Raw genomic sequence first — 24,338 nt, forward strand, 5'->3', positions numbered from 1 at the left:
TTGAAAGTGGATAATGAATGTATGTATATGGTTTCAGACTATAACACACAGGTCCATAACATATGTGTCAAATGTAAACGCATATACATCTGATAACATAGCATCTGATTATTCTGCATGAAGAAAAGAAAAAAAAACATTTCAGGAGGTGGAGAAAACCTATATTCTGATAGCATTCTTTTTACTATATTAGTATAGTGTTTGTTTCAGTAACAGTGGTCTCTCTCTCTCTCTGTGTCTTTCCTGTGCTTTTAGTGAACAGATAATATTATACAGTGTAATTGAGTTGAATCTGGAGTGATGAAACAAATCAACAAGTCGGTAGGTACATCGGAACACTATAGAAAAGGGGTTGGCAAGTGTCATGTTTTCATTTTCTGAATAGTCAGGGTGACATATCAATATTAAGTTTGATCATGACAACTTTCAAATGTTCATATTTCCAACAGATTTTTGAGAGTCCATAGGCTATATACATAACAACCTTTTGTAATATTTTCTTTCAGGTTGTAATGATCATTAGACTCCGAGCAATAACCCTTGTGCCTCCCCAGACACAGATTCAGTTTGAATCACTGTAGAATTATGTGCAGGATTTCATTTGTAGATAGATTTATTTAACTTAATTTAACTGACTACACTTTTTGTTATATTTCTCTCTCACAAATGAACCAGTGTGCCAGTGATCACCCTCCCCTGTGCCAATGTTAGCACCGGTGCCTAAGGTTGCCTACCCCTGCAATAGAATCTGATCCACCTGTACTTTCTGTCTACTAAAGGGCTGGGGGGACTGGTAGACTCCTGTTACTGGACAAACACTCTATAACATTAGTGGCGTTTCCATAAAGCCTCTTAATGCACATTAAAGCTTTTGTGCATAAATCTTTTTATGGAAACACTTCAAAATTCAAATAAACTTTCATTATCCGCAAAAACCTTTATGCGCTTGGAGGAGGTGGATTTTGAGGCTTCTCCTCCTAGTTAACACTTTCCCCTGCTGCTTAATTAACGTCCGTTGTATAGCGTTAGCCCACAAAAGAAACCGGTCAGTGTGTAAATTCCTCCCGTTTTCACAACGTGCCAGGCTGCCAGCTGTAGCTCTTTACAGACTGTTGTGCAAAGACAACCTCCGACAGAACCAGTGGTGGGCAAGGAGGTAGGGAGCGATTCGCTGTGTTCAGCTGGACCACGCACACCGAGTCGGCTCATGCGACCGTCGCTAATTCGAAAGACTCCCGCAAATGGAAAGAGGCTAAATTTGCTTTGTCTTAATGCGCATAATTCGCTTCCTATTTTCAAATAAGTTTATGGAAACATGACTAATGTGTACCATCAGAATATAGAGCTTTAACCTTTTACGTCAACCCTATATGGTTGCCCAGAGTCCCTCAGTGTCTCTCTTCTTCTTTACGGCAACAATACAGTTAAAAGCCTTTGAAATGATGAAAGGACCACTAGTCTGGATATACAGTGTGCTTTAGAAACAACTTGCAAAGAGGGTGAATGACAGGAAAGCAAGAGTTGGCGGCTTAATTCCACTGAGTGCATACGTGAATTAAATTAAAAGGGCACGCTCACACACGCGCGCAAGTGCAAACCAGAAGTGCCAGCCTCACGTTCTTCTTCCATTCAATGAGAAGCAAAAAGGGGTGGAGAAGTGTAGATTTCGACACTGGTGGATTGTTTGAGCGGGTGTCAACCAATAAGAAATAAGCGCTGTGGTTGACACTACTTGGCAGCCCCTTTGGCTTTTAGCCAATTATGTCCAGGAAGAATTCCGCGGTGCAGTGCCACGGCCTCATTATCACGTCCAGGGACTCGAAGGACAACTTTGAGTTTCTTCAGTTGTTCAATAAGTTCTTTGATGCCAACTGCCACTGCGCGAGGAACGGTACGACCCTGAAGCTGTTCGCCACTTAACGTCTGGCCAACCAGCAGCTCTTTCTACCAAACCTCTCCTCGACAGTCAAACCAACTCCATGCAGTACCAGAAAGTACCGGCACTGCCCACGGGAGCGTGTCGCTGTTTCGACGTTCATCTTTTCGACACCCGACTCTAACCCTCACCCTAACCTTAAACCTCAGTGGAGTGAGTCGCTAACCCTCCGGTCGAAATGATGGGCGTTCGCACAAGCGAGATTTCCCCACTGCCCACAAACCCGCAAGGCATCATGCGAAACTGAAAAGCGTTGGCGTTGAAACGCTTCCGGCGCCAATGTGTGAGCGTGCCGCCTGAACGTGAAGAAAACTGTCTAGTAAAGTTTCAAAACAACATTTCAGCAAAGCTGTTGAATGGTTACTAGGGCTGAACAATTTGGGGTAAAAATATAAAACGCCCCCAAAAAAGGACCATACTGGTGTTTTGGTGTAGATACTGTATTATAATCCACTGGCTACAAGTCATCACAGAGCCCAGCACCACCCAATGCCACATTTTGGCGTCCGATGCCGTTCTCAATTTGGGAGATTCCTAGGGACCAGTTGTTCCCAAAGTGGGTTGCGGTGACCCCCAGGGGGTCCTTGAGGGGGTTCCCCAAGCAAAATGAGTTAATGTAGCATCCAAATCATATTGGAGATTTGGGGGTCCTTGACTTTAAAATGTTTGAGAACCTCATCATCCAAAACCACCGGTTTACAACTGTTTTGACCTATATTTTGTACAAAAGTGCAAAAATCTATTTGAATTTCTCTTTGAGAAGATTTAACTTATAAATACATAATAAAACACAAATAAGCTTTTTTTATGTTCAGTTTATCATATAAACTGAACCTAAGATCTGCAACTTCAAACATTTGCTTTAGATTATCGTACTGAAATGAATGGGAAATGTCTAAGAATGGGATGGCACACATAAGCTGCATAACTGAATACCGATGTAGTAAAGAATAAAATTTTATAATAAAAAATAAAAATCACACCCCGGGTGAAGTGTTGCACATTAAGTTAATCATCTGGGGACCACCTAAAATAATTTGGGGACCCCCTGGGTGTCCCGACCCACAGGTTGAGAACCACTGCATTACAGGACTACCTCCTATTCTCCACACAGTGGAACCAAACAGCTGAAGGAAATCGATCAAATAATCGATCATATCGGTCACACCGATATCAGCCGAGCTTTACTTTACTCTACTGACACATTTTCCAAAGCATACGCAAGTTTAAAATAATTGATAATTTTGAATAATTACCATATTTTAAAACTCCCAGCCATCCCAGGTGAAGAATCCACCTCAAAGTGTTCAGCTTCTTCTATTCTAAAGTTTCAAGTCTTCTGCAAGTTGATTTACATTAAACCAACGCAAACCAATAGCTACCTGGGAGGGCAAGAAAACATTGTCAGCAGTAAAGTAAAGTAAAGTATGGGCCTACAGTAGGAGCTATACAATGTACAGTATGGTCCTTTAAGTATATATTTAAATTAGAAATTAATATGATACTTGATTGGTTCATGGTCCAAAGAGGATCTAGAACACAAGTGGACCATGTTAAGAAATCTCTTTTTTGACCCCTCTCTTTTATGCAATTAAGTGCAGACCCTGCGATTTGTAAATCGCAGTAGCAGTTTGTGTTATGATTTTGTCTTATTTCCCCCCGATGTATTGTTCAGCCCTAATGATTTACCCAAAGGCTCGAGGCACTGCAGCCCGTATCAACACGTAGGCTATGCATATACTATAGAAAAGTGCAGAATTATAGGTTCTCTGTTTTTTTTGGTGTTCAAGTGCATAAATTTGATCTCACATTTATGGCTTTTTTTTTAGTAGACAGACTTAAAAAGGAGTACTTCGTCCACAACTTCACCCTTTTATTCTATCAATAAGTCACCCTGTGAAGCCTTGAATACATGCCGCATGAGAGCTTGTACATCTTCTATTCAAAAAATATATATTTGAAAAATATCGAAATAATTTAGATTTTTGAACGTAAATCTTCGATTAAATATATTTTCAAAGCAAACAATCTGAACTCAAATCTTTGCTTCTGGAAGTCCCTGGAACCACATATTTTGAGATGGGGGTCAACTACATATAGTTTTGGGGACCACATGAAAAGGTTGATATAGAAAAATACCTTTCAATATAGAAACGTAAAATGTTTAGGTATTTTTCAGGTCTTAGATTCTCCAAGCATTACAAAGGCTTCACGGGGTCCCAGTAACTGACAGAACCACAAGTCATTTCAGGAGGGGATGGGTGGTTAGTAACTCCTTTAAAAATCTAAAGGGAGGACGGGGGGGTTGTGGGGGTTAGGGAGAGGGAGGTCCTGTCCCCCCCTGCCTCCTATAGTCTCTTGGTGTGGCTGGAGTTGTAGTGGCTGCGCATGTCCTTGCGCAGGCGGAACTTCTCGCCGCACACGCCGCAGATGTACAGGTGCACGTCCATGTGCTTCTCCAGCTGGTCGCCGCTGGGGAAGATCTGGAAGCACACCTGGCAGATGGTCTCGCCCGCCGACAGGTGGGAGATCATGTGGCGCAGGTGGTCGTGCTTGAGGAAGGTGCCCTTCGTCGTCGTTGTTGTTGGGGATGATATGAAGAAAAGAAAAATAAGGAATTTGTGTCACGATTATTGTGGCACAGAGATAATTTTGATTGACGGTTACCAAAAACATGCTTAAAACAGTTTAAACACTTGGAACCCCACCATCCCTATTCTGGCAGGGAAACGTTTGGCAGAATAGCAGTTTTAGTGCAGTAGATCTGCTATTTTTTGTCATTCATTGATCTTTAGTTATTTATTTTTATTTAAATGGGGTAGGCAATATAAGCTTCAGCTTCAGCCTACACCTTCTCTGACCATTTTTAAAGTGCTTACTGATATCTACATTACTATACTGTTTGTCTAAAAGGAACCAAACTAAACTAAACATTTAGTGCCTCATAGGAAATAATTTGTGAACATCTATTTTTACAGAAAGAGAAAACAGACAACAGACAAGGTGCTCAGAAAAAGAAAAAAGTATTAACAGTGTTCCTGGATCAAGCGGGATGCAATCATAAGAACATAGTTAAAAGAGAAAACCTTTTTATTACATTTTAATTAATCAATTAACATTTTCCCCCCTAAACCTCGTTTAACTTTTGAGTGCCCGGATCATCTGTCCTTTACTATCGATGTGTACAGCTCGACAAAAGCAAAGTGTTTGACAAAGGACAACTTCAAGATAATCTAAAATCTCTGCTATACGATAATTGTCGAGTGCTTAACGATAACAATGTAATGTCGTCCCAGGCATCCATCCATCCATCCATCCATTCATCCCTTCCTAGTACCTGGTCGCAGATGGGGCAGACATCGCGCCATGCCCTTGTGCATGTCGGTGTGCCTAGGACTGTCATGATTATGACATTTCACATGACGATTTAATTGTCACTCAAATAATTGTGATTAACGATTTCATTTTGTTTTTGTTGTTGACGATTACATTTCTCTTTGGCTTGTATGCTTTGAAGTTGCACAATGCACATGGCAGACTTATAACCTAAATATACAAAGACGTTACTCACATGTTTGACAACTTTATACTTAAAAAAGAACATTGATAGTGGAAATAGCCGATCTACGAGGTCACAACGCCTCACAGAGTGTTTTAAACTATATGAACCTTTCTCAACATGGAAACGATTATGACGATTATGCAAAATAATTGTCATTACCTCAAATAATTTGCTATTAGACGATTATTTAAAACCCATTTAGAACGGGTAAACATTATTGTGTATCATTATTTTATGCTTTAACTATAAAACAAAATTGCAGATATACAAGCTCACAGCGTGGCACTCTCGGTGCCACGCTGCAAGCTTGTAGATCTGCTATTTTTGAAAAATTGTGAAAATTCAAATTTTGACCCGATTCCCGAAGTGTCTTTTGAATCCTTCTAAGGTTATTTTAAAAACCTATGTTTCTATGTCAGCGATCTGGCTGGCCATCGTCAAAGAAAAGTTCCTTTTCACTTAACTGGAGCTCAGTTAGTCTGTTCTTGAGGGGTGCATCTCTCCACTCCGACATGTCTCCTTTCCGACATGTCTCCATTCCGACACTAACCCTATCTCTAACCCTAACCCTAAACCGAACCCCCATGGGAGTGTCGTCACTCCGACAATAAGAAGTCAATTTCGGAGTGGCGACATGTCGGAATGGAGAGAGCCTCCCGTTCTTGAGAGACTACTATGTCAGTGGTTCTCAAACCTTTTCACGTGAAGGACCCCCAAAATGATATTTATTTGGCCACGGACCTGCATCTCAAAAATATCTAGTTCCAGGGACCAGCCCCAGAAGCAAAATCTTAGTTACAAACGTTCACTTTGAAAATACATACATTCAAAGATTTGCACACATTTTCACGACTTTTTCAAAAATAGCAGATCTACAAGCTCGCAGCGCGGCACTCGGTGCCGCACTGTGAGCTTGTATATCTGCTATTTTTCACTGGTTAAAGCATTCAATAATTCTAGGCCTACATGGGTTAATAATTGTGACAGGCCTACAGTAGGTGTGCCTTCCCTCCCTCCCTCCCCTCCCTCCCTACCTGGTCGCAGACGGGGCAGACGTATCGCGCCATGCCCTTGTGCATGTCGGTGTGCAGCCTCAGCTGGCGCTCCCTCAGGAACTGCTTGCCGCAGGTCTGGCAGCTGAACTGCTTCTCCTTGGTGTGCACGGTGTAGTGCTCGCGCAGGTGGCAGCGCTGGTAGAAGCCCTTACCGCAGATGCTGCAGAAGTGCTTGCGCCGGTGGTCCGGCTCGCCGCCGATGCCGCCTATACGGGGAGGGGGGGGGGGGGGGGGGGGGGGTCGTCAATGATGATCGTGATGTATTTATTTTATTATCTATGTATTCGTCAAAATATTCATGTAGTGTGGTTGCTTAACCCTGGTTTTTGACATTATCGAAACGAAGCGGATAAAAGAGTCAAACTTTTTTTTTAGGCTTCTTTAGGACCTGGAACGATGGATTTTAGCCTTGGGTACCAAACTTTATTTTGAAGTTTACCCATAGAATTATCCATATCAAGTTGGGCTCCCATCGACTTTCTATCCACAACTTTCCAACATCCCATCGTGCATTGCGCAGAAGTTGCACGGAGCTTCCGGCGCCGCAGCCGAGTGTGATCTACAAACTCACAATGGTTGCATCTGCAACGCTTGTGTGTCTGCTGTTAACCGGAAGTGTGGTGCAAAAAAATCTACAGTAAATTCCCGCGGAAAGAGGTGGATACAGGAGGAAAATGCCCAGAAAAAAATCTGCTTTAAGTAGGATGTGAGGGGTCTAACTAGGGGTTTGTCATGATTCTGAATCCATTTGCACAAAAAACTTTTTGACCACTCACTTTTATGCAATTCAGTGCAGACTTTGAGATTTGTAAATCACAGTAGCAGTTCATGTTGTGATTTTGTCTTGTTTTCCCCGATGTATTATTCAGCCCTAATGATTTACCCAAAGCTTGAGGCACTGCAGCCCGTATCAACACTTAGGCTATGCATACCGGTATACCGGTACATCATCAATGATGATTAGGACTTTTTCTTTTTATTGATGAATCTGTCAAAACTGTAATTGTGGTGTTTTGTTTGGGGCATAGAAAGTTTGGAACGTGTGAATATATGTATTGTTGCTGTTCTCTTCTCTCTCCATATTCTAACTCGATTTAAAAGCAGATCTACAAACTCGCAGCCACATTGTGAGCTTGTATATCTGCTTGTATATCTGCTAGGGTCAAACTCGTTCTTCTGCTATACAACCAAAATGTGGAACGCCCTACCGAAGGCCTTAAAGGAGTGTGGTTCCCTAGCATCCTTTAAAATCGCCCTGAAAAACAGGCGGCAGCCATTCGCAACTGGCAATAACAAACTTTCTATTTACCTACTGTATGTATTTTTCGTGCTGTTTATTTTATTTTTATTCACTTTTTTTTACTATACCTACTGCATAGTACTGTGTTCTATCCATCTGTCATTCAATGTTATATGAGATACTTCAATGGTTTCCTATGGAAATAAGCTTAGTCTTTATAGGATCTCCTTTTAGTTGACCTTGTACCAGTGAACTGTACCGTCATGAAACTGTACTTTTGAAGCGGTGAAAGCCGCTTCCAAGGAGTGGCTTTGTCTGTCCCGTACACGTTTTTTGAGGATTCCCATAGATTCCCAAGGAGTGGCTTTGTCTGTCCCGTACATGTCCCGTGCATGCTTGACCAATTGAGGATTGGTCAAGCTTCACATGCCAATTTGGTCCTCCAGACAAAATCATTCATTCATTCAGAATTCATAAGAAAATATAGAACTAAAGCACATAGAAAGTATAGATCTAGATCACAGAATGTATAGATCTAGAACACAGATTTCATAGCTCTAGAACAAATAGAATACAAATTCACCGCTTCACTTCGAACCAAGGTTTGATTTTTTTCTATGCAAACTTCTAGTAAAGTCTTCAATCAATCAATATTTCTCAATAGTCAAAGCATAAAATAATAGTTAAAGCGGTTCCGGGTCTATAAACGGGGTTATAAATCGACAGGGAGGGAGGCCCCCAGCCTTACCGGCGTCGTCCAGCAGGGCGGGGCGGAACAGCTCGGGGTCGTGGTGGCAGGACAGGGCGTGCTCCAGCGCCAGGCTCTCGCTCTGGAACAGCAGGCCGCAGTGCGGGCAGGCCAGGTGGTCCTGGTCCGGGTGGTCCTCCAGCAGCAGCCCCTCCTCCTCCTCCATCATCATCATCATGCCCCCCTCCCCCTCCCCCTGCATCATAGGCTCCTCCCCCAGCAGCGAGGAGCTGTCGTCCTCGCCGTGAGAGTCCGAGTCGCCGCCGCCGCCCAGCTGGGACTCGGCGCCGCAGCGCTCGGCGTGCTCCTGGAGCTGACGCCCTTTGATGAGCACCTGGCAGGGGGTTAGAGGAAAACAGATATATATCGTCGTTGCCGGGTGGATGTATGTCCAAGACCGTTCGTTTTGTATTTATCATTTTAAAAATGAACTAAACTAGTGAAAACAGCCGATCTACAAGCACACAACGCCTCGCGGTGCGAGGCGTTGTGGGCTTGTAGATCTGCTGTTTTCACGATTATCTGCATTGTAAAATGATACGGTAAAATGATACGGTATCTGCATTGTAAAATGATACGGTACAATATTTTGCTTTTGCATAACGATATAGTAGATCATTGCAAATTAAAACAATTTTTCGATTACGATTACTATATTCATTACACCCCTACTTGATACTGATCGCTGAAATCTGCAGGGTGTTGGGTGAAATCATCCAGGCAAGAGCTTCTGACATTAAAGGAGTAGTTCACCCCCAAAATGACATTGAGTTCAATTCCTAAGATAAAAAAATATATTACAATAAATGTACCCCCATTGGAATCAATAGTCTCCATCGGGTGAGTAATCAATAGAAAAAAAGTCATTTGGGGGGTGAACTACTCCTTTAATATGGGGCCGGGAAGCTTGGCTCACTATAGTCACTAGACTACCAATCCACACCTCCCGGGTTCACATCCCGCTTGTGCCACTTTTGTTCTGCCCACCGCAGACAACCTTTTTTTTTGGTTGCAGATACAGTATAGTTATTGACTATGATGGAGGCGCGCCGTCTCATACGGCCTTGATCCACGTGATTCGAGTTGTAAACCAGGGGGTCCAGAATAGTAAATATTGTTGTGGGGACTGCTTCTGTGACCGACTGCTAGGGTTGCAACAGTATGAGATTTTTAACACCGAAAATATAGTCTGTGTCAGCACCAGGGTTATCGGTAACACTGTTTCAACCACCATTGAGTGTCTTGTCGTCTTGTGAGCACTCAGTAGCAGCCAATGCTACCTCAAGCTACAACAACAACAACAACCATCCTACCATATTGAAAATGCAGCATTGTAAAAAAGCAACAACACTGTTAGTGTTACAACAGCACTGCATTTTCTTGTTTGGCTCATCATCGTTTATCCGCCTACTGCGTGCTGTGCCATTATAAAGCCACACAACTAGCCGCTTGGAACGTGCCCTGCAAGTGGGGACGAGGCATCAGTCTGATGGGCTGTGCCTCTCCCTGTGGATGATCTGTTGATTCTGAATCTGTTCTCGACACTCTCACTCAAGGAACAGCTCCCACGATTGAGAACCGAACCCCATCGTTCATTTAAAAGAGCCGTTCAAAAGAGCAGAATCGTTCGCGAACGTCACATCTCTACTGCGCTGCCTGCAGCCTGCCTCGGGGCAGAGCTGACAGCTGAGCAGCGGATACGTTTTTTAACAGTGTTATCGGTGTGCAGGTAAAGTACTCGGTGTTGTGCTCGCCCACCGTTAACACCGGTAACACCGAGTACCGTTGCAACCCTACCGACTGCCACTTAAAGGGACTAGTGCAGGGTTCCCCAATTAGTTTTCCCCAAGGGCCGAATTATGTCTAGGGTACCAAGCCGAGGGCCACAACATTGCAGGGGGCGATGGTGGCGTTCCGGCTACTCCAGCGACAGTTCAGATATCGTCGTTGTCGGGTGAAAATCTTGTCCAAAACCATTTGTTTTGCATTTATCATTTTAAAAATGATTCAAACTAGTGAAAACAGCCGATCTACAAGCTCACAACGCCTCGCGATGTGAGGCGATGTGTACTTGTAGATCTGCTGTTTTCACTACTTTTGTGCAACAGCCTTGTATGATGAAGCAGGGCTTTACTTTGCGAAAGAACATACAAATTTGGAGACACAAGGTTTCCACCCAAAAACGACGATATACTAGTGTTGTTGCTGCTCGTATACCACCATTATTACTGGGGTTGGTGGGGGCCAGACAGTAGCACCCTGCGGGCCGCAAATGGCCCGCAGGCCGCCTATTGGGGAACCCTGGACTAGTGGGTTGGGATGCAGCATGCAAGGCTTCCCGCCCCAATATTACTGTCAGTAGCAGTTGCCGGATGAGTTCACCCGCGTGCAATGAGCGGTGTTATTTCTCTATTTCTGGATAATGAGTAGGTCTGCGCTAGGCCAAACACTTCATAATAACTGACCACTCACTGACTTTTCATTTAGACCACCAGGATATACGTAGTTGTAATACATGACAATAGATTATATTGTGATAATCACTGTTATTATATATTATAGTGTATTATAATTATCATAGTAATATATTAATTATTAATAGTGTATTATAATCACAGTTATAATCCATTATAGTACATTAAATTAGGATAGTTGATATTGTATTATAATCACAGTTAAAAGGGTCAATTTGTTTCTTACCGATTTGTGTAATGGAAAATGTAGATATTTTTTATGTGGTGCGGTGTAGTGTTGTGTAGTGTGGTGCTAAAGCTGCAGTCGAAAAGGGGCTTTTAGGCCGGCTTTACACTGCAGTCAAATCCAGCCCAAATCCGATTTGTTCTCAAATCTGATCTTTTGGCCCGACTTTTCACACTGCATTTGCAAGTGACACAGATCTGATCTGTGCGTTCAGACAGCGTTAGCCCAAAGCTGCCCTGCGGCGACATGTATGCTTTGGTTACCGTGGTAACGACGTAGGCGTCATGACGTTACGTCACTACGTCGACGCTGGTTGATTACGTTCTGATTGCGTTCAGGAAATGCGACATAATAGACCATAGTAAACACACGTTAATATTGTTTTTCTCTCTTCTTTTCTTTACTCTTGTGTTTCGCTCTTCTCTCTCGTTTTCACTGTTTAGCTCACGTGTTTTCTCTCTTCTCTTTTGTTTTTCTCATGTGCACAGTGCGCTGTAATCAAATAGTAAATACTCGCGCTCTGTAATGATGTAATTTACAGCCGCGATCGGGTCGCGCTGCTCGCGCAGCAAGTGACGCTTGGGCCAGTTTGATGTGACTTGAATGTGACCTGCATATAAGTCAATGGGGTGGATGTGGTTGCTGCTTTCAGACTGAGTCAGATGTCCTCAGATCCGATATGGATCGGATTTGAAACTACCTCTGGATGTGGTTTTTCAAAATCGGATTTCATGTGACCTGAATGTGACATGTTTGGATTTAGACTATTTTAAAAAAATCGGATTCCACTTTTGAAGTGACTCAGATCTGATTCAGGCTAGATTTCAGTGGCAGTGTAAAGCCGGCCCACAGACCGAGTGCCTAATCAAAGGTTCAGAGCACCTGGCTACGCTGCGCTATTCTTATGCCTTATCCAACATGACCGCCACGTAAACAAACACACAGTGCCATTTACTACTAAACGTTGCTCTCAACAATGTAAAATAAAATAAATAGTCGATGCAGTAACGGAAAATGGATTCTATTTGAGAGCCAACGTCGCTCCACATCAGTGGCTCTCGTTGTCAGGATGACTGCTGACCTAGACGTTATCCCATACTAGGGCATTCACCAAATATTAGAATATTCGAATATCAAAGTCACTATTCGATGTTGTTCACCGAAGTCGAATATTCGCTTCTTTTTTTTTTCTCTTTAAAAAATGTATAGTTTATAAAGCTTGGCTAGATAGGAAGTCATAAGAATGAGTTGTCAATGCCCCTGGTGGATGAATTTGTTAATGATCTATACCAGGGGTTCTCAAACCTTTTTAGGCCATGACCCCCAAAATAAACATATTTGAACTGGGGACCCCCACCCTGACAAGCACTTGGATTCGTAGGTATTACATTTAATGTGACTCGGTTCCGCAGATAAATATTGTGAAAATACCAGATCTACATGCTCACAACGCCTCGTGTTGCGAGGCGTTGTGAGCATGTAGATCGGATATTTTCACAATGTTCGCCTCTTGCTTACTTAATATTTGACAGTTTGGCCAGTTTGGCCAGTCCTGTCGAATATTCGACTAGTCGAATTCTTTGAGGTTGAATATTTCGAATACTAAAAATCACTATTCGTGAATGCCCTATCCCTTACTATTGCATTTTTTGTAAATTAACGCCCTACTTAATCATACTACAACATCACACAAAAGTATGAAAAGTAGCACATGTGCAAGCTCGAAACACGGCGGGAACAACGCATTGTGAGCTTGCGGATCTGATTTGAATCCTGAAAAGTAACATTTTTGGACATTTTCCACCTTCCAGACCTGAGGTCAATTTTTAAAACGCCTTCTAAATCCCAACCCAAGTTTTCTTGAATTTCTTATTACATTTTGTTTCCTTTTTAATTGTATTCATGTTGCTATATACCATAGCAACATCTAAAATGACAGGGATGTTTTCCCAAATTGAAGGGTATAAAAACGTATAGGATTTCCAGGTATAAATGCGAGGGATAATGTCATTTACAATAGGATGAATTTAAGACGAGAAAAGATTAGATGGAAGCCAGGGGAGGAGGCCGGACATCCGCTTTACTCCTGGATTGTTTTCTGTGCTTCAATGGTCCCGTATGACGGAAGCATTTGAAACTCGTGGGAGGCAACAGTCTGGGCTCACAACACTATAAGCCACGTAAGTGTGTCCAATCTGTTTACATCTGAGCTACCGTCTATTATACGGTGCCTCCTATGCATTCTATAAGGTGCATGTGTGTGTGCGTGCGTGTGTGCGTGCGTGTAGCATGCATGGTGAACATAAACACCATCCATTGTGTTTACGTTAGTTATTCACTGAGTCGTGCAACAACAATAGAAAGTATTTTTGGAGCATTAGTCGACTAATGATAAATGATCATTTCAAGAACAGCAAAAGGGAAAGACATGATGAACTATTGTTGTGGCGGCCCTGCCCCTCTGCCTCGCTGTGTGCTAGCCGGGCAGCCTGAGTGATTAGGACAGAGTGGAGCAGGCCTTCAGACAAACTGAGTACAGCTGGGAGAAGGTACCGTAATTGCTGGACTATAAGCCGCACCTGAATTTAGAGCTGAATTTAGAACAAAAAACAAATGTTTACATATATAAGCCGCACCCGACTGTAAGCCGCAGGTGTCCTTCCTGCTTCCTGCTAGAGTGCCCCTGGTGGCCGTTAGCTGTAAAAATATATATATAAATCCTTGTTAAATTAAAGACCATTGTAAAACTAACTAACTGGCCGTTAGCTGTAAAAAATCTCTATATAAGCCGCACCTTTGTATAAGCCGCAGGGTTCAAAACATGGGAAAAAAAGCCGCGGCTTATAGTCCGGCAATTACGGGTATATAAGGTAGTCCCCCCCAGGAATCCGCAGAGAAAAAGTCTCCATTCCGTGGAGAACAATCTTGATTCTGAAGACATTAAAACACAACCTAAAATTACTAGTTATCAAGTAAAATTATTTAGTTCTAATAATGAAGTAAAAGACTTCATGAAATAGCTACAATTAGTGGTTAGAATAATCGAACATTTGAATTTAATAATTAAATTCTGTTGCAAAGGCTATATTTTCATGCAAACCATGCCCACATAGTAACTATATTTTAGATGATACCTAGTATGGGTGTAATATTTCTTCGCGATAATTTCCACGATCATGGTGGGGGGACTAATAAGGAGTTAAGGAACCTACCTCTCCTTCTAACCTCTCACAATCTCACTTTACTGCCTTGAAGCAGCTTGTAAATGTAGATTTACAACCTTAATTTGGAATAATATATTTAACTAAAAAACGGTTGACTTGTGCGTGGACTCCCTTGTTTCGCCATGTAATCCCTAGTGCACGACACTACATAGAATCCAAAAAATGTGTGAAATCGGAGCTGTGCGACTTCAAGAACTTCTAATTCCAATGCACACCTGGCCACAGCGTCCACAGGCGCAGATGTGACCCATGTGGTTGGAGATGTAGTGGGTGGACTTGTCCTCGTCCGCCAGCAGGGCCCCGCACAGTTCGCAGGGCGTGCACGCCGGCTCCTCGGGCTTCTCCTCTTTGATCCTGCGGAGCTTGGCGGCGGGGGGGACGCCCGAAGAGGAAGAGTCCTCTTCCCCCTCGTCGCAGCCGGACGCGTGGCCGTCGAACGCCTCTTCGTTGCTGTCCTCCGCGGCGCCCGGCTCCGGCGGCTTGCGGCGTTCGAACCTCGCCGTCCGAGGGCGGTCTCTCGACGACGACGACGGCTCCTTGTGTTTGTTTTCGCCGCCGCGTAGCCGCGCGCTGCAGTCCCTGCCGCCGGGCTCGCCGACCCGCACCACCTTGATGCTGCCGCCGCCGCCGTCGCAGTCGTCGGAGAACGACGGCGACTCCTCAGGCTCCGTCTTGATGGAGACGCTCCTGGCGGAGCCGGCTTCGTTGTCCGCGGTTGTGGTCCCGGCCGCCATGGAGCGGATCGTCATGGCGCTGCTGGAGTCCATCTTGTGCTCCCCGCCCCCCACGGGCCAGTCGTCCAGCTCTCCTTTGCAGACCACCCGGCCCGGCTCCTCCGGACCCTCCGACGCAGAGCTCTCCGCTTTACTGGAGTCGTTGTCTGCCTCGGCGTTGGTCCTGTTGGGGCAGAGGGATGTTATAACGGTTATGGGGCTTTTAAGCCGTCACATCATTTTGTAGTCAGACCTCCAAGCTGATTTATTATCAATATCTGTCCCTCGCTATTTCAACAGATCCGAGACAAAAATAACGACTAAAGTATAATTCTACCACTTTCCTTTCAACAACAAAGAGAAGAAAAATTTGTAAATAGTACAAAGATTCACTTTTTGGGGGGGCAAAAGTTCTCCTCTGCTTACAAAATGATGTCAGACTTAACAGCCCCATAGGCCGTGACGGTAACGATGGATAATAAAGCGAATAAAATCTCACGAGTGAAAGTTTAATGATTGTGTTTAGGTATGATCAAATACTCTTTAATCTCAAAATAACTAATAACCAAAAATAGCTGACCTACAAGCTCACAACACGTGACGTGACACGAGGCCTGCCTGACGGACGGACATGATCTGCAGGTTTTCATACTATATGCGACGTACGGTCGCAATAATGTTTTTTCGATTACTGTTTTCATGAATTGTATTTATTGTATTCATTTATTTTCCCAAATGAACCGGCCATTGGCTCACTTGGACTGACCTTAAAGGAGTAGTTCACCCCCAAAATGACTTACTCATGACTTACTCATCGGCAATACTCAATACATGCCAAGGAGACTTGAATGCATGGATATTTTGTAGTTTTTGTCGCATTCCTAAGCCAATAATTTGATTATAATAAATGTACCCCCATGATTCTTTGGGTCCCCTACCGGAAATAATGGGGGCTTTATTGGCTTAGGGGCTTTATTGGCTTAGGAATGTGACAAAAACAAAAACATATCCATGAATTCAGGTCTCCATGGGGTGAGTAATCAAAAAGTCATTTTGGGGGTGAACTACTCCTTTAAGGCCGGTCCACACCAATGTCATATCCTGATAGGTCTGCAACCCTTGTTTAAGTGCACATTTCAAGACAGCGTGCATGTTGATATTTTGCGTGGCATGATCCAACGCAGGAGGTTTGAACGTAGCCTAGACTACGTAAGCAGAAGCTAAAACCCAACAACGCTGATGTATACTTTGTTGTACCACAGCTGTGTGGCTAACCGAGACAATCTAAAAGCCCTCAATGGGTCGCATCTACGCCACGTTATGATGTTGTATATCGCTGTATGTACCAAGCAACATCTCCAAGTGCATCCTTGAGAACTAGACTAATCAGTAACCATTCAAAATAAGGTACAATCAATGGAAAAACCCTGGCGCAAGCTACCTAAATAATTAATGATATACCTGGCTACAAACGTGTTAATAATAGTTACCTGGGGGGCTGGTATAGTGTTAACCCATTTAGGCCTAGAATTATTGAATGCTTTAACCAGTGAAAAATAGCAGATATACAAGCTCACAGCGCGGCACCGAGCCGCGCTGCGAGCTTGTAGATCTGCTATTTATATTTATAGTCGTGAAAATGTGTGCAAATCTTTGAATATATGTATTTTCAAAGCGAACATTTGTAAATCAAATTTAGCTTCTGGGTGGTCCCTGGAACTAAATATTTTGAGAAGCGGGTCCGTGGCCAAATAAATATAATTTTGGGGGTCCTTCACCACTGAAGAACCACTGACATAGTATTCTCTCAAGAACAGACTAACTGAGCTCCAGTTAAGTGAAAAGGATCTTTTCTTTGACGAGGCTAAGCCAGATTGCTGACATAGAAACATAGGTTTTTCAAAAAGTCTTAGAAGGATTCAAATGACACTTATAGAATCGGGGTCAAAATTCTAATTTTCACAACTTTAAAAAAAATAGCAGATCTACAAGCAGATCTACAAGCTACAAGCAGATCTACAGCAGATCTACAGTGCGGCACTCGGTGCCACGCTGTGAGCTTGTATATCTGCTATTTTTCAATAGTTAAAGCATAAAATAATGATACACAATAATGTGTACCTAACAGTTACCTGGGGGGCTGGTAGGCCTTGCGGTTGGTGCAGGTCAGGATGTGCTCGATCAGCAGCTTCTCGCAGCTGAACACGAAGCCGCAGTCGTCGCAGGTGTAGGTGCGGCCGAAGCGCGGGCGCTCCTTCAGGTTGGCGCTCCGGCCGCCCGAGCGCTTCCTCAGGTCACACGGCTGCTCCGCCATGCTCTCCACGAGCGACGGGGCCACCATTAAAGGCACGGCGGCGGACACCACCACGTCCTCCACTACTGCCACCGCCGCCGCCGCCGCCCTGGTGGTTGACAGCGGGATAGCTTGCCGCGCCGCTGCCGCTACAGCAGTGGCGCCACCGGTGCCGCTGCTGGTGCCGCTGCCTAGGAATGTCAAAAATTGACCTTTATCAAAATTGATTGTTCTACAGCACTAATCGATTATTAATCAATTAATAAATAATAATAAAACTTTATTTGTATAGCACCTTTCATGACATGAAATGCAGCTCAAAGTGCTTTACAGAGCAGAAAATGAAGCACAAGTGCTTAACAGAAAAAAAAATACACATGAAAAATAAAAACATAAAACATTGAAGAACAATTTCAGAACAGTGTGGACGTCAATAGCATCAAGGGATATAAAAATTCAGCTAAAAGCTAGATTAAAGAAATAAGTCTTGAGCTGTGCTTTAAAGCTATCCACAGAGGCTGCCTGTCTTAGGTGTATTGGGAGTTTATTCCAAGCTGTCGTTCCGTAGAAGCAGAAAGCTGCTTCACCATATTTTTTATGTCATTGTAGGCAATAATTGACACTATAGTTTACAGTTGGTGCTGGTGTGAATAATAATGGCCATTTGCTAATATTATTAATACTATTATTAGCCTATATTTTGGTTGAAACTAACTAAGCCATAAAATAGTAATACAAATAAAAAGAAAAAAAAAAAAAACAGATTTTCGATGAATCGTTGATATCCCTACCGCTGCCAACGGCTTTAGGTGGGCGCTCCGCCTCGGGTGCCGGAGGCCTCTGCTGCTCGAACATGCGCACGCCGAACATCATCTTCCCGGTGGCGGCCACGCCCCCCGTGGTGGAGGAGGAGGAGCTGGAGGAGGAGGAGGAGGACGAGGAGGCGGAGGAGGACGGGGTGAGGTGGTTGGAGCTGCGGATGTCCCGCAGGTCGTCCAGGGAGTCTGGGATGTAGTACATCTGCAGGTAGGCCATGGACGCCTTCAGCTCCTCAAACTCGTAGCTGCCCACCTGGGGGGGGGGGGGGGGGGGGGAATATGGAAATAAATTCAATATCATAATATTTTTCCAAGCGGTATCACGATACACAATCTTATCGCGATTCTTTTTCATGTAGTTTTTTATGGTTATTTTTCGAGTTACTTAACCGTACAACCTACAGTACAAGGTAATAAAAACTAAAAGAAAAAGGAGTAACAGACCATTTAGACCAGTGATCCTCAAACTGGGTTCCTTTTGGGAGGTTTAAATTGACCCTTACAAGTATGTAACTCTGGCAGTATACACATGAAACCAAATGGACCCGTAAGAGGAGAACATGACACTTTAAAGTTTGAGAACTACTGACAAACACTGTTATTCTCTAGCAAATACATGGACATGGAACACATATGGACAAACCTTACACAGAGATTACACACATTTATCGATAGACCAAGAGTAGCTATATGGAATGGAATTAGTAAAAAAAAGTAATTAGACCCCTATTTCTTTATTTTCCCTCTTAAAATTGCTAAATACAAGACAATCGATTATTTGCATTGCAAAACAATTCGATACCGATTATCTGCATTGTAAAACAATACGATAAAAACCGCTACGATATTTTGCTTTTGCATATCGATATAGTAGATCACTGCAAATTAAAATCGATTTTTCGATTCAGTTACTATATCGTTACACCCCTATACCCACCACGATGCGGCCCAGGTACATGAGCTGCAGGATGAGGTCGAAGCACTCGGCGCTGGTGCGCATGTTGCTGAGGTCCAGCCGCGAAGCCCCCTGCTGGTCGCGGATGAACAGCATGCGGAAGTAGGAGCTGCAGGCGGCCAGCACGGCCTTGTGCGCCCGGAAGTAGATGTCACCGATGGAGATGCAGCAGTCGCACAGGAAGCCCCACTCCCGCTGGTTGTTGAGCTGCTGCAGCACGTGGTCGCTGTGGCTTAGCCTCGCCATCGCCGCCCCCTACTGGGGAGGAGGGGGAAGGACAGGGGTGGTGGTGGTGGTGAAAATGGTAAGTGGTAAATGGTGCATTTATATAGCGCTTTTATCCAAGGCGCTTTACATAGATTGTGCATTACATTCACCCACACATTCATACACCGATGGCGGAGGAAACCATGCAAGGCACCAACCAGCTCACCGGGAGCAACTAGGGGTTCAGAGTCTTGCTCAAGGACGATATTAACTCAGGGGGAGCCCAGATTCGAACTGGGAACCCTTTCGGGAACCCTTTGTGCTCTAATGGCGGTTTCTCTACCCCTGAACTATGCGGAGAGGAGAGACGGAGAGGAGGGGGAGACGTGAGGAAGAGTCGAACAGGAGATGAGAGACGAGCGGGATAGGAGAAAGAGAGTAGAAGAGATGAGAGAGAGAGGAGAGATGAGAGGAGATGAAAGCAATTAAGTGGCTGCATGCTTTATACACTGAGGTTTGGATGTGGTCAGGGTTTATTGTGCTGCAGTAGGTTTCGTAATGTTGGCTGGATTCCGACCGCGTTGGGCCCTGGTACCGTTCATATCAGGACTTCTGAATGACTATGTCGTTTTTTTTACATCATGATATAAAGGTGGTGCTTCTATGCCAGGGGTTTTCAAAGTGGGTGACGGGGCACCCTGGGGTGCCGTGATGGCAGTCCAGGGGTGCCGCGAGATAATTTGATAATATTTGGAATTTATTTTGGACACTTGAAAAAATATTTAGTATCATTTCACAAAGTTATTTTCAGTCAGTTCTAACCAAAATGGCTATTATCTCAAAATTTTCCTTGCAACATAATCACTAAAATAGTGTCACTTGTCGGGCAGAAACCTTATATCTCCAAGTTTCAAATGTGTACGTCTTTTGGTAAAGCAAAGCCCTGCTTCACCATAAAGGACTGTCGCACAAAACTAGTGAAAACAGCCGATCTACAACGCCTCGCGATGCGAGGTGTTGTGTGCTTGTAGATCTGCCGTTTTCACTAGTTTAGTACATTTTATAGATGATAAATACAAAACTAACGGTTTTGGACATACAAGGTTTCCATCCGACAACGACGACATATGCTATAAATATAAGGTAAAGGGAGTGAAAATTATACTGTAGGGGTGCCTCGGATTAAAAAAAATATTTATGGGGTGCCCTGAGACATTTGTCTCAGGGCACCCCATAAATATTGGACCCTTACAGGGTAAAAGCTTTTTAGAACCACTGTCCTAGTGAACTGACTGGACTCATAATGTGTCATGCATAGCCTCATAGTAAATCATTGTCATGGATATTCTGAAGAAAACCTGGAGACTGACATTCAGTAAGTGGGTCTTATGATCAAAATAAGAACATTATACTGTAATGGTGTGTAAAAGAGAAAATCTAACATTTGACACAGACATGGACAACTCTTGCCACGGACACATCTGTCCGTGTACACTGTTATAAATGGCTATACAGTATATGAGTATAATATATGGGGCTCAAGTGGAAGGCCTATGCCTACCCATGATGCTACTACTATGACAATGTTAAATGATGTGTTGATGACTAAGTGAAGAGCTATCACATACGATGTTAACATACAGTATTCTACAAAATGTTCATTAATATACCCCATATATACTGTCAGTATGAAAACAAATTATACATTCCTGAAAGGAACGTATCATTATTATGACAGACTGTCTTATACTCTGACTCAAACCAATTCAGAGAATAGTTTTTAAATGTTTAATTCCATGACTCAGAATAACAAAAAATGATAACTGTTCTGTAATCTACTAGAGTAGAGTTAGAGTAGAGCCGATTCATACTTTTAGAGACACATCTATTCCGGTTCGGCTCTGTCCAAAGTTTCAATCGGGGGGACGGGTACCGTCATTAATTCGGCTGTTCGGTGCCATAGAGATTTTGTGACACCCCGAACCGAACCGAAATAGATTTGTCTCTAAAAGTGCAGTATGCATAGGCCCTTACTGGGAGTATAACATCTAAAATATAAACATGGCCCTACTGTTACTTAGTAGTCTACTGTACGTATAATAGCCTATAACATAAACAACAGTACTAGTACTGGGTACTAGTTACTTTTTGATTATTATTACAAAACATACATTAACATACATTGAAAAGCCAAAGTACAAGCTCACAACGTGTCGTGCGAGCTTGTAGCTCTGCTATTTTCGTACGCTTTTTAGATTTTGGACATTAGAAAACTGAAATGGGACATTCTGCATATTGAGTACTTTTACTTGAGTTGCCTATATTTTAATGCCAACAATACTTTTGTACTTTTGCTCTGGTACATTTTGAACAACAACTTTCTACTATGTGAGTACTTTTTCCCACCACTGACATTTAGTAGCCCAGAGTCACAGACCTGTACTTAACCCCCCGTCCAAGGACCCCTGTCTGTCAAGGACCCCTGGGGGAGTCCCTAGACCCCGCTTTGACAACCACCGACATAAACAACATGGCCTGTGTGTCTGTGAAGATCTTTGCATAAGGTAAACACAACTCCACCCAGACAGACGGTCTCTACAACAGTAGAGCCCAACTGTACCGGTTTGTTATGACACGTTAATAACATACCTAACATAACTTTTGCCTCGCAATCCAACGTGTCAACTTCTTGAGAAGACGTTAACTTTACGGACATCAATAGATATTAACTATACACTCCTGACCATAGTTTGTAATGAATATTCAACATTACGGTTCATTTGCATAGTAAGCATGCAGTAGAGCTACCTAGATAGGCCTATATGAACATTAATTACATGATAATCTACACTACAGTATGGGGGGGGGTAGTTAGTCTTCTATTACAGTGCACACATGCATAACAGCAGAGCTAGTAGTTAAGAAGCTAAATGAGAGGTTATTACACCACACCAGCCCGCCCACGCATCTCTGCGTGGCCTGCTGCTTTTTCAACTAGTCTCTACTCTCTACGCCAGTGGTTCTCAAAAGGGGATTTCAGGGACTCTGTGGGTTCCTTTAGGGGGGTCTAAATGGACCCCATACAGGTCTGTGTAACTCTGACAAGGTACAAATGGAACCAAATGGACCCGGGCCGTTCCATTTGTACCCTGTCAGAGTTAAGGGAAGACCTGGAAATGTAAAGGTTTGAGAAACACTGCTCTAACTAATATAGTATATGCCACTCTCTCAAACACACGCAAGGCACGCACGGGGTGTGTGGGGGGGGGGGGGGGGTTCCCTGTCACGCCTAATACTATAATAATATGCGATATTATATGATTATAAGCCTACATTGAGTAAGAAGTGACAGTTAACTTGTAAACCAACAACGACAACAACAACTACTACTACTTACTAGGTGAAGAAGAACAGAGTCTCTCTCTCTCCCGCACCGCATGAAAAGGACGAAACGCAAAATGGAGATTGTGTTTGTAGAGCTGCGTGAGAGAGAGAGAGAGCGCTTGCGTGAGAGAGAGAGGAGCTGTCTGTCACGCACAGCAGCCCAGCACTGCACGCACCGCCTGCCTGCCTTCCACCCCCGCGCTGCTGCGTGACGTGCGTTCGTTGCTTTTCTCTCCACTCCAAAGAAACCCCGCAGCAAGCAGCCATTCACGCAACGAACGACCGACACGAGACTTTCTTCTTCTTCAGAACAACAACAACCAACGACGACGACAACATGGTTTATTAGTATTATTCGTAGTTTAGTAGCAGCGTTACTATCGTTGTATTTGTACAGTTACAGTGTTGTTTACATTACAAACTCTTTAAAAAAAAAGAGAAACGTCGAACAGACACTCACCGACACACTATAGGAGGGGGAGGAGGAGGAGGGCCAGACCCACGGCGTCGGTTCTGAAAAATGGAGAGACTTTAGTGTCTTTTTATACTGTCCCCCACACCGGTCCTGTTCGGCTGGGTTCTGTTCGGCTGGCTTCGGTCCAGTTCGGTCGGGTTCGGTTCCTCGGTTGCCCGCGGCGGGCCCCGTCCCTCCGTCCGTCGTTTTCTGCTCCTCTCTTCACTTCTTTTTATCTATTCCCAAATCCCCCCAGAACCAGAAAGTTGTGGTGGACCCGGACGGGACGGGACGGGACGGCGAGGAGGAGAAGAAACACTCACTCACTCACTCTCTCTCTCTCTCTACAGTCAGTCCCTGAAAAAAAAAAAAAAAGGAGGATGAAAGAACTTCCGCACAGCCGCTCTGCTCGGCTCGCGCTCACTCGCCGAGCCGCACGCGCCTCCCTCCCGCCTCCCCGCGAGCTTTAATACCATGCCTCCTCCCTCTGCTGCGTCGTCACTCAACCTCCCGCCCCCTACTATTATTAAAGGAGTAGTTCACCCCCAAATAACTGTTTTTCCTATCAATTACTCGCCCCATGGAGACTTGAGTTCAATAATAAATACTAGAAGTTCGCGGCCCTTCGGGCGGCTCACGTCTAGAGATCATGCCCGCTTCATGGGCGCTCACAGCTACATTGCAGCAGTCAGTGCATGAGGCGTGCGTGCGTGCAGCTAAATAAGTCTGGGCTCGCTGAGCCCAACCGAGCCCACGGAATCTCACCCCTGGCAGGCTTGGCAGCAGTAATCCAACTCATATAGCCATAATGGAGATCTGTATCTGTCAGTTCATGCAAACATAAGTTTCGCGGTGATTACACCTAGAGTCCGGCCCACGTACATATGGCGATGTGATTGATATGACCATTTTGAAGATTTTTGTGTCTGTCAATCCTAATTCAGGTGCCCACTCAAAACACAAATCCTAATTCAGGTGCCCACTCGTCCAGGTGCACAGTTGACCAGGTGTCCACATGTCCCTTGTGCCCATATGTCCTTAGTGGCCAC

The 24,338-nt window shown here is 44.0% G+C and overlaps 1 protein-coding gene across 3 annotated transcripts; it reads right to left on the minus strand.

Moving 5' to 3' along the window:
* zbtb1 (zinc finger and BTB domain containing 1) lies at positions 1–23,601 on the minus strand. Of its 3 annotated transcripts, none has more exons than XM_080745254.1 (8): positions 23,296–23,601; positions 19,227–19,499; positions 18,263–18,542; positions 17,311–17,662; positions 14,681–15,362; positions 8,542–8,875; positions 6,533–6,759; positions 1–4,503 (listed from the first exon to the last, which is right to left on the minus strand). In XM_080745254.1, exons 2-8 carry the CDS (start codon positions 19,488–19,490, stop codon positions 4,285–4,287), a joined length of 2,358 nt encoding a protein of 785 aa, XP_080601380.1. In that variant the 5' UTR covers positions 19,491–19,499; positions 23,296–23,601; the 3' UTR covers positions 1–4,284. The 3 variants fall into 3 exon arrangements, with proteins under 3 accessions (XP_080601380.1, XP_080601379.1, XP_080601378.1); XM_080745253.1 differs by having other exon boundaries at positions 19,227–19,502; XM_080745252.1 differs by lacking the exon at positions 23,296–23,601 and adding an exon at positions 22,849–23,089 and having other exon boundaries at positions 19,227–19,502.
* Positions 23,602–24,338: the final 737 nt, after the last annotated feature.

Source organism: Nannobrachium achirus, assembly GCF_963921795.1.
Source record: "Nannobrachium achirus genome assembly, chromosome: 16".
Lineage (NCBI taxonomy): Eukaryota > Metazoa > Chordata > Actinopteri > Myctophiformes > Myctophidae > Nannobrachium > Nannobrachium achirus.

What these genes read in the sequence shown, in the direction of transcription:
- zbtb1 (XM_080745254.1), bottom strand. Translation starts at nt 19,490, where the DNA reads ATGGCGAGGCTAAGCCACAGCGACCACGTGCTGCAGCAGCTCAACAAC. An exon ending in AAGGCCTACCAGCCCCCCAG is followed by an intron (nt 15,363 to 17,310) that starts GTAACTGTTAGG and finishes CTGCCCCAACAG; the next exon opens with GACCAACGCCGAGGCAGACA. An exon ending in CGCCCTGCTGGACGACGCCG is followed by an intron (nt 6,760 to 8,541) that starts GTAAGGCTGGGG and finishes CTCCCCGTATAG; the next exon opens with GCGGCATCGGCGGCGAGCCG.